Below are 10,368 nucleotides of genomic sequence, written 5' to 3'. Positions count from 1 at the left end.
CCCGCCTGCCACTGTTTTGGAGCCAGGTCTCCCAATTTCAGGTAGTTTTAAGTGATTGAAGTTGTATCTCTGCTTTTATCTTTAGGACTAGTCTTTGTTAGATTTTTTTTTTTTATTTATTTTAATCTTCAGGATTATTGCTTCCTGCAGCGCTGACCTTAAAAGTAAAGAAAATAATTTGATTTGCAAGCTTTTCTAAAGCACACAGCTTGTGTTAGCTATTTATGAATATTTTTTCTTGCATTCAAGCTTGTGTGAAGATAGCTGTACTTTCTCCTTGTTTCCTGCAGTTCTGTGTTTATGGCAGGTCTGCAACCTTTGAAATTACTGATAAGGAAGGGCTCCTTTTTTTTTTTTTTTGTCTATTATGCCATTATCATAAACATACAACATTGATTTTTATGTATATGTACAGGGAAAGCTATTTAGGGTGCTGGTAGAGAGGTAGAAATAAAATCTCTCTCTATGCGTATATATATAAAAACCTGTTATGATGATGATAAATATTTTCTGTGGAATAGATGAATCTTGCTAGAGCACCTTGTGAAATTTGCAGTGATGAGAGCGTAGGAGAAGACTCAGCTATCCTGCGCATCCTGAATGACTCCTCTCCTTTGCTATACAGCAACACCTTTGGCACATTTGCACAGCAAGAAAGAACAGTTTTCCCTTCTTCCCAACATGATATACCAACTAGGGGAAAATATGTGACATTCGGTGTAAAGATGGGAACTGCTTAACACACTTCTGGAGGTGGGCAGTCATTTTTAAAGCACTTCTTTGATTTTCAGAGAAGGGACCTCATTCTCCACAGGATGGTGCTAAAAATCTTTAAGAAGGGTAGGACTTCCTAGTAATCTCCATAGCATTTCCCATGAAGAGTGATAACACTCTGGTGGAGAGAAGCACCCTGGAACAAGTTGGAAAAGCACCATCCCATGCCAGAAACTCTGTTATATCCCAAGGATTAACATCAGGCTTGTGCTAGGGACTCGGTCATAAAATTCACATCATTTGGGACTATGTGGGCTGCCCATTGGCCTTGAGATGGCTCTACCCATTAGGTGTGAATATCCCCCTGGGAAATAAGGTTTCAGACTAATTTAAGCAAGCCTTGTTATGCCACCATGTACTCACTCTCGGGAGGGATCCTGTCTTTGTGCGGACAACCAGAGAGGCTGCGATGGTGAGGGTAGAGTCCCGTGACGTGGCCGGTCCCATCGCAGCCAGGAGTCGGACATTTGATTTCTCGCTTCTCGGGTCTTGAGGGATCTAGGGATTGTGGGAAAAGAGCGGTGGGAAGCAGGTTAGCCTATTTGGAGGGGAAGAGGTGGAAAGGAGAGAGAAATGGCCGAGGGTGCTTCCCACCGCTTTTCCAGTCAAACAGGGAGAAACCTTTGTGTTTGGATGTTTTTGTCCTGAAGGTGGAATTGTAACACTGGAAGTTTCAAAAATTAAAATCAGCAAAGCTATTCGAGTAACTAACCCAGCTAGGAGCATGGAGCCGCTCACGGTGACCGAGCAGGCAGCCCGGCTCAGTGCCCGGGGGACTCCACAGCCCCCGCCAAGTCCCTCGTGTTGCTGTGGCCAGACTCCCACCACTGCTTTAAAACCCACTTGGATTTTAAACCAGCCCTGCTGCTCAGACTGAGATTTTCAAGGCCAACAGGCAATTTAGCCAGCCAATTCCCCTGCGGAGATGTAGAGCACACCATCATTTTGTGCATTTACTGTTGACCTCTAGGATGTCCCCGTCCCTCTGGGCACGGAGGATTTGTGGCTAAATTCCCTCTGTGGGCTGTGAAACCCCCCAGCAGCCTAGTTTTCATGGGATGCTGAGCAGACAAGTTCGGCTTTTTCACTGGGAGTGGGAAGGAAAGAGACACGCAAAGGCTCGTCCCCGTACCTTTGCCGTAGTAGCTCTTTCGGATGCTGTCCAGCGGTTTGCTCTGTTTCTCGTCCACCTGGAAGTGCTTTACGTGCTCTCCTGGCAGCCGGCTGGGCTCCCGCACAATTTTCACCTGCTCGGCTTTCAGCGCGATGGCTTGTTCCAGCAGCCCCAGGTTCCCCCTCGTCATCATGTCATACATCTCTGACTCATCGGTCACCGCCGATTTCTGGGAGCGGGCGTCATCGTCTTTGTCATCGTCCGACCGGACCTCCACGATGACCGAGTACTCGGGCTTTGGGCTGAACTGCCCTTCACAGTGGCTTTTCTGGGTGTCCTGAGAAGTGTGAGGAGCTTCTTCACAAATCACTTCAGGAGCCATCTCCTCCTCCTCTTCATCCTCCTCCTCTTCTTCCTCTTCCTCCTCCTCTTCTTCCTCCTCTTCCTCTTCCTCCTCCTCATCTTCCTCCTCCTCCTCCTCCTCCTCATCCTCTTCTTCTGCTTCAGCCTTCTGCAGTTTGCAGGACTCCTCGCAGTTCACCTCGTCCCGGTGCTCCGGACACAACTCACTGCTGCGTTCACTGGTGACCTCGATGACCTCCTCCGCATCCTCCGTCTGGATGATGATCTCCTTGTCGCACTCCTCCTCCACCAACTCCTCTCCCGCATCCTCGTGGACCAGGTGCACGACGTTGGATGGCGGCTTGGAGACCTGCAGCTCGGCTTCAGGCAGCTGCCCTTCGATGGCGAGGGTTTCCTCCGCTATTTGGCCTAGGTTTAGGAGAGAGTTGGCGATTATTTCTTGATAGCTGCTATAGTTGGCCTTGCTGGGCCCAGACGTACTTGTTGCCGTGGTTTGTCCGTAATGGGTCGATTTTGCTGGGCTTCTCTCTGGGGGGGGGGGGGGGGAAAAAAAAAAAAAGGGGGAAAAGAAAGAAAAGAAGGAAAAGACAAAAAAAAGGAGAAAAAGAAGGAAAAGAAAAAAGGAGGAAACAAAAAAAAGAGGAAAGGAAAAAAGGAGGAAAAGGAAGTAATTATATAAGCTCATAAACATCTTTTTGTCTTACTTAAGCTTAATTGAAACTAGATCCTGGCTGTTCAACCCCTGGAGCAGCCTAATTTGTTGCACTTGGGAATGGCAGGTAGAAAGGGGATTTCCACGTGGAAGCTTTTGTGGGGCTTCCCAGGCTCACGCTGTCAGCAGCCATCTGGCCCCCTCGCTCCCAGCGCTCCCCAAACCTGGGAGCGACACGGTGCCAGGACCCTGGCTGGACACCCAGCTCATTTGCCTGTCACTCCTCCTCTGGGATAGTGGCCGGATCCGGCCAGGGGGATGGCTCCTGCACCGAAAAAGCCAGCCGAGCCCCTCGAGGCACCGATGCGGGACCCCGGGTGCCTTTCCTGCCGCCATCTGAGCCACGCGGCGAGCTCCTCTGTGCTTTGCACGGGGCTTTCCCCAGGGAGCATCCCTGATGGAAAAGCTCTCATTTTTAAGACACCGGAGACAATCTGTGCATATCCCCTCTCAGCTTAACCAGAGCTTTGCCGTTGTGCTTCCACCGAACATAATAATTGAAGGACCCATCCTGTACATAATTCAGAGGAGCTATAACTCCTGGTTATTAACACTCCCTGCCCTTTACTCATCTGCAGAACACAGCTCTGCAATCAATAATGATAAAGCACCTTCTGCTGGCTCGGGGCTGCGGGTCTCCTCCTGCTCCACCGCCTCTGCCTCGTCCTCCTCCAGCGTCCCCTCCGACTCGTCGGAGCCGGATTCTTCCTTCGCCTCGGCCTCCTCGCTGCCATCGCTGTCGACGTTGTAGCCTTCATCCAAGGCCAGCTTGAGCGGATGGGATTTTCTCTTCGACACCAGATGTTCGGCCTCCACATCCTGAAGTTTCCTCTTCTTTGCTAGAGGGCAGCTTTGTAAACTGCAGATGGGATCAAGGAGCAGAGAGGAGGCATTGCCAAGTGAGAAAGGCACGGCTACGGCATCTGAACCAGTTAGGCAAAGGCAAGTGGGACAAATACACAAATACTAAAAAAAAAAATCATCCAGCAGCCCAGATTTTTAGCTGGTTTAACCCTTCATGGCCAGAAGATCTGCTCTCAGACCTTGACTTTGTGCAACTATGTCAACTTTTCTCACAAGTCAGCGCACGGGTGCTGGGCTCGCTCCAGCAGTCTGGCCCACGGGCAGTTGTTGTCCAGGGAGCAGCAGGATCAGCACCTCCCAGTACCACTGCTGGTGATGGCCACCAGTGCCACCATGAAACCAGGCAGGGGATGCAGAACTGGCCGCTGGGGCATGTCCACCAACTGCTCCACTTTCACCATTACAGGGTGGTGAAGACCACCAGTAAAGGCTGGCATGGCCTCCAGGGCAGCCAGTGTGCTCTCATTTCCCCTCCCTGTCCGTAGAGGCACCGAGCAGACCAAAATCTCCGCTTGCCAACAGCTCCCATCAACCCCAGGCACCTGAGCCAGGTACTTCTGCCGTGGTTTGGGGTCTGTGGGAAGGCTACTGTCAGCCTGGTGAAGCAAATCCCCCAGGATCCCTCACGGACTGATGGAAACACTGAAAGAGGCTCTTTGGTGGACCGGTGAGTTTGGTCGCTGCTCTGAACCAGCCTCTCTCCAGTGCAGGCCTGTCTTTGGGTTTCTTGCTCGTATTTTTCCATCCCCACTACCTCCAACCCAGCCTCACCTTCTGTGTCTTGCATACTTTCCACGGATGTGTCCTGAGCCATTACAGCCTGGGGTTGGACAGCTTGAGAGGGAAACAAGCAACCATCAAGAACAGTGATAGGGCTCGGAGAATTCATTTTTAATTAGAAGTGTATAAACTATGGTCAGTTAAACGGGTACCGTGCACAAGGAACAAAATAACCACAAAAGGGAAAATAATTTCCCTCAAATGGTTCAGCCTGTCCCTTTGAATTCCAAGGGAGGAGGGCAGGAAAGCAGCCTTGCAGTTTGCTAAAAATTAATGAAATCATTCACCCCATTTAATTAGATGAACGGTTCATTATAGTTTTATGATTATGTTTAATTAAAGATTTGCATGTGTAAGAGCAAGCTTTTAAAAAGCAGACAACTACTGCACTCTGCCTCCCCACTGCCACTCTTCAGTTTGCTTTTTCACTGGTGCAGGAGGAAAATGTGGGCTTTTCACTTACTCGATGGCTTGTCAGGGGACTGAGGTTCCTTGCTCTAAGAAATGGGTGGCTTTTTGGAAAGAGCAGACTGGGAGTGACTCGAGGAGGTTTCATCCAGAGCACCTTGTGTGGAGATCACTGGGACAAAAATCCTCAAAAGGACCTTGGAGCCTCACTTTTGGGGGAACGGATGGGATTTAGGTGACCAAATCTCTGCATTTGTCCCTGCTGCTCTGCAGAATAGGATGAGTTAAAGACTTCCAGGGAGCTCTGGGCAGCGCTCGCAGCCACTGCTGCCTTTGCCATGGGCTGCAGCGATGCAGCCCGCTTGCTGCATCCCTCGGTGCGGGGCCGCATGCCTCCCCTGCAGGGGTAATTAGTCCCAGCTCCAGGAGCTATAAGGGCTCCAGATAAGAAGCATTAAAGCAAACATTTTCTGGCAAAACCAGATTATGGCATTGATTATAGGATGCCCAAGTGACTTGCCTGACGTCTGAGGAATTCCGGAGTCGTGTAGGATTAATAACCTCATTTAGCACCGTATCACCCTCGGCCCGGGAAGTTGGAAGTGCTAATGAAATCTCCTGATGACAGTGCAAAGGGAGAAGGCATCACCAGCCCAGAGGGGATCTGGCCAGCCTGTTATTCTTGGAGTAAAAGATACGGGACAACATTAAATAGTACCAAATGCCAAGTCAGGCTTTAGGGACTCAGAATTCCTGTTCTCAGCAGAGAGCTCAGCCCTTGCAGAAAGCTAAGGATAAGAAGGATCTGAGTGCACTAATGGATGCAGCAGCTCTGGGTGCACCGGCAGGTTATTAATGGCTCAACTCCCCAGAACACCGTGCACAAGTCAGATCGCTGCGTTCAAAGAATATAATTCAACCCAAAACCGGGACAGCAAAGGGCTGCTGAACTCTCAGGAGAGTAGGAATCCTTCCTTGAGGAGACAGGCTTGCTCTAGCTTAGCAAAGCTAATGCTGAGAGGGCAAATGATGGCAGCACGTCCCCTAAGGGGACATGGCTTTCTAGATGAGGCGTGGGTGTAAGCTGCACCTCCTGGGCCCTCCAAGACAAAGTCCCCCCTTCCTGCTGTCCCTTTTTCTCGTGGCCCGGTTTCAACCTGAGATGCTGAGCATCCCCCAACGCCATCGCTTGGGGGATGGCTCCCAGCTTTTTCGGCACGCACACGCAGCCCGAGCCCCGCCGTGCCTGCGGTCTTGCCTGCCAGCGAGGCATCCCTTCGTGAGCAAAGCGCTCGAGGTCATATATAAAAAGATCTCATCCCGCTAACGTGCATAATTGGAAGAGGGAGCTCCCCCCCTTCACTGCTCCCTCTGCTGATGATCTGAAAGTCTATTTAATTTTAATTGCCCTCAGTCATGACTGAGGCTGCTCTGTACTGAGCAGCCCCAGACACACTTTAAGTGACTGCACGCCAAAAGACAGAGCAGTGTTTATGTTACCAGTGACGTGCCTGAAAAGGGCCTTATTCAGTAGGAAACAAGAGCAGCTCTGATGAAGATGTTACAGGCTTTTATAAGCTTTCCTGAATCAATTAAAGCTGATTCCCCCTCCCACCCCATTTTTTGATGTGGTGAAATGAAACCTGCAGTAAAAAGTAAGTCAGAAAGAGCCAAGTGGTTCAGCATCGAGGTTTTCTGAAGCAGGTGGCGATTTGGGATGTCTCTGGCTTTGGTGTGTTGCTTTAATCCCTTGGAGAAGCACCAGTGCAGAGGTGCTGCTCGGCATGCTCTGGGCCAGGCTTTCCCGTCCCCGCTCTCCTCCGGGGAGGTTTCACGTCTTTTTGGCAGGAGTCCCAAAAGGGGAAAGGGGCTTCGAGGTCTATTAAAGCCGCTCGCCTTCCCCGCAAGAGCCACCACACCGACCTGCTCTCCCCCTCTCCGCAGCCTTCATATGCTTGACAAAAGGGCCTCATATTGTTATGCAGACGATGCCCTGCTTCCAATTAGTCGATTAATCGTCCAGTTATTCAGGCAATTAGGTGACAGCTGCAGAGATGGCTTTGTGGAGCACTCTGTCCTGCCCCTTATATATGTCACCTGCTCCAATTACCACCTCCACTCAAGTGTTCAGCAATAAAAGTTGGAGAAGTGGCATACCCGCCGCTTGCTCCTCCTGTCTCTCCAGAGTAATAGGAGAGTGGAGGAGCAGAAATGCTCTGAAATTGGGTTGGTTAAGGTCCAATTACTCTTTGACACACACAGCTTTCTAACAGAGGCTGCTAGAAGAGGCAGCCCCTGCTATTAGCGCCTGTCCAGGTTAAAGACTCCTACCTCTTGCGTAAGCCCTTGTGCAAGGTTTAAAGGGAGCTTAGAGATGGGGGAGGCTGTTATTTATAATGAGAAGCTCTGGAAGGCTGCAGAGGCTCGCTCCGGCTCTTTTGGCTGCTGCTGTTCACGTGCCAGCGCCGCTAAATGAGCGACAACAGGACCTCGGTGACTCAACAGGGGACATAGGGCTGAAGGAGGAGTGTCCGGCATGAGAAGTGATGTGACACAACATTGTTTAGGGGCAACAAGAGGATGTAAAATATATGGAAAAGAAACTCCGGTTAGTAGGATATTGTCCCTAATGATCCTGCAACAAAAAATGTGGGCATCAGGTTTTGCTGGGGTTTGGGTCTGGGGTGGGTCAGAGGATGGCCGGAGGGTCTTCGGTCTAATGTGACCCATCCAGAGCTTGTGCTTTCATCCCCTTAACTCCTGCAGTTCCTCTGCTGTGTGTTGCCAAGCGGTGCCCCGAGGACTTGGTGCCCACCAATATAAGCCCCCCCAGCAAGACCCCCCCACCCCATTAGTCCCATGAGTTCGCTCCCCTCACCCGGGTCCCTAAACCTGTAAGGAGCTGCGGGGCTTCGTCCAAACCAGTCCCAGCACGGGGCCTCCCCTCCCTCCCAGCGCCGAGGAGGAGCAGGGTCCTTACCTCACCTCCTGGCCGATGAGCTCCGTGGGCACTGGGCGAAGGGGCAGGACGCAGCAATGGAAACAAACACAAGGTCAAAAACACAACAGGGGTGCCCCACCACCCCCCCTGAGACCTTCCCCTTCTCTGGGGGATCCTCTCCTGCCTGCAGCTGGGTTTCTATCGCCTCCTCAGGCATCTCGTTCGGGAAAGACAGGGCAGATCTATCCTGCCACCATTTACTGCGTGCCAGCCTGTAGTAAATCATAATCCTGCCTCGTAAATCCTCGTGCCTGTCCTTAATTTCAAGCACGTGAGTGCATGTTTGCAGCAGCAGGGACAACCTCTCTCTCTCTAAATACATGACGACTTTAAAGTCAATGGTGCTATACTGATATACATGCATATAACTCAAACACTTTTAAGTAAAGACTGAATTTTCTAATGCTTCCTTCTCTATGTTTGCCTTTAAAATATGCTCCTCAGTTACTTTTTGCAAAGTTCACTACTGTTTTGCTGCAATGGCCACATTTACCTCTGTAACATCAACAGGCACAGCCACATTTTTGTCCTCCCCTTGTCACATCGGACTGATGTGGGAGCCCCTGCCTATGCTCAGACACATGGTAGGGGATATGTTACTTGGCTTTTAGGGTAAACTATAGTTTGTAGGGGTTTTAGGGATTAATCCCCACTTGTGAATAAGAGGACTTCTCACTGCTTACAGTAACAACATACAACAACATGGCATCGCTGCTGAAACCTTACATCCAGCCAGGAATCCAAATAATCAGGAGGAAAAAAACCCACAACACAAGTCTAAATTTGCCCAGGCTAAAAACCATAACACGTTTGCTCAATTTGTTTGAGCTAATTGGGTTTCCTGGGATCCAGCTCCCGGTGGGATGATTCACAAGCTTCAACAAACTGGAGGCAGTGGCAAGTCCCAGGGTGTATGCAATAAATTACCTTCTCACATCAAGAAACCCAGATTCAAATGTGGGGAAGGCAGGGTGTGAGAAAAGAAATAGAATCAGGGCACTCTCATTAGCAACCTGAATGAGCACCTTTATGTACATGCAACAAAGCCATGAAACCCAAATATCCAAGCTCAATTCAGCACAGTTGGCAGCATCTGGGTTTTGTTTTTAAAAAGATGCAGATGCTGAGAAGAGCAAGGAGGAAGGTGGGTTAGGACGAGGGAAGGTGGTCCAGCTCAGCTGTGTGGGTGACGCTGCAGTCCCCACAGCCATTACACTTTTTTCAGCCAGCCCTGTTTGTTCCTAACTTCCAGCCACCTTTGCAATTCATGGAAGAATCCACGGCCACAAAAAGCTGCCAAAATGGAGAGGCCGGTCTGTAACCATCACGTGTGGCTGTAGGACCGCCCGAGGTGACACCCTGTGCTCTGTATCAGAGCACCTCGCCTTCTCCCAGAGAGAAAGCACGCAAAGAAAGCCTTGCGTCCTTTTTTCAAGTTGGAAAATAAATAGCAATCAAGCTTTGCATTAACAAGGTGTTTGTCCTCACGTCCCTGCCGGGGGACGGCCCCATTTGCTTCTCCAGCATGCACTACTTCTGCCAGGCTCTCTCAGATGTGCAACTTCAAAGCCGCTGGCAGAGTGTGCATGATGAAAGCCCCAGGAGCTGATCTGAAGCTCCAGTGATTGTGATCCCCCTAAAGCAAAGCATGCAAAGGGGCTTTATTTTTTCTGCCTTTTTTTTTTTTTTTCCTTCTCCTGGGTGTGGGGAATGAGGGTTAAATATTATGAGGACCTGTAAAGGTTTGTGGTTGGGAGTTTTCCAGGTTTGTAGACAAATTTTGGTGGGGTTAGAGACAAGGCAGTGAGCATAACTCAAAGGGTTAAGCCTGGACCTGAAAAATCAAAGCCTATTTGGAACAAGCAAAGTGCAGGGAGCTCAGGTCTATACATCCCCGCGCTGCGGGATAACCAGCTGCTCACCTCTGATAGACTTCGATCGCGTGCGTGCTCTCTTATCGTCATTTTCTAAACTCATCTGGAATGGAAAGAAAAGATAATTGTTGAAAGATAACAAGAAAATTATTGTTAAAGGACAATCTCATGTGGTTTTTGCTCTGTGTAAATACCTGGGCAGCAGGGTTTCCCATGTTTTTGAGACAGAGGTTTCTTGCATTGATTTTATCGTTCAACCCATAGTGCCCAAGTTTAGCAACCTTAAATTAATTTCCACATCCTGGGACACAACAAGGACTCTCTGCTGGTTGGGTACCGCAGAAGGACAAACACCCAGATATGATGGCCTGTGATGGAAAATGGCTGTGCCCAAGAGATCACTTATTAAGGGCAGAACTGATTTCTCTGGATTTACACTGCAGAAGTGCTGTCAGCCCCTAGGTAAGCAGCCCGCATG

At 49.9% G+C, this 10,368-nt stretch overlaps 1 protein-coding gene across 1 annotated transcript in view; it reads right to left on the bottom strand.

Moving 5' to 3' along the window:
• Positions 1-9,993, bottom strand: part of MYT1 (myelin transcription factor 1) — a 34,062-nt gene extending 24,069 nt beyond the window's left edge. Inside the window, exons 1-6 of the mRNA XM_010569495.1 lie at positions 9,939-9,993; positions 7,996-8,026; positions 4,599-4,661; positions 3,573-3,822; positions 1,907-2,777; positions 1,138-1,272 (exon numbers count right to left, since the gene is read on the bottom strand). Of these exons, the coding sequence (XP_010567797.1) occupies positions 1,138-1,272; positions 1,907-2,777; positions 3,573-3,822; positions 4,599-4,661; positions 7,996-8,026; positions 9,939-9,993 (1,405 nt within the window). The remainder of the gene's footprint in view (positions 1-1,137; positions 1,273-1,906; positions 2,778-3,572; positions 3,823-4,598; positions 4,662-7,995; positions 8,027-9,938) is intronic.
• Between the last annotated feature and the right edge of the window lie 375 nt (positions 9,994-10,368).

The sequence above is a fragment of the Haliaeetus leucocephalus genome, unplaced genomic scaffold (genome assembly GCF_000737465.1).
Source record: "Haliaeetus leucocephalus isolate CR32 unplaced genomic scaffold, Haliaeetus_leucocephalus-4.0 Scaffold273, whole genome shotgun sequence".
In the NCBI taxonomy this organism is placed as follows: Eukaryota; Metazoa; Chordata; class Aves; order Accipitriformes; family Accipitridae; genus Haliaeetus; species Haliaeetus leucocephalus.
The sequence above is the reverse complement of the archived record's forward strand: the minus strand, read 5'-3'. Positions and strand labels throughout refer to the sequence as shown.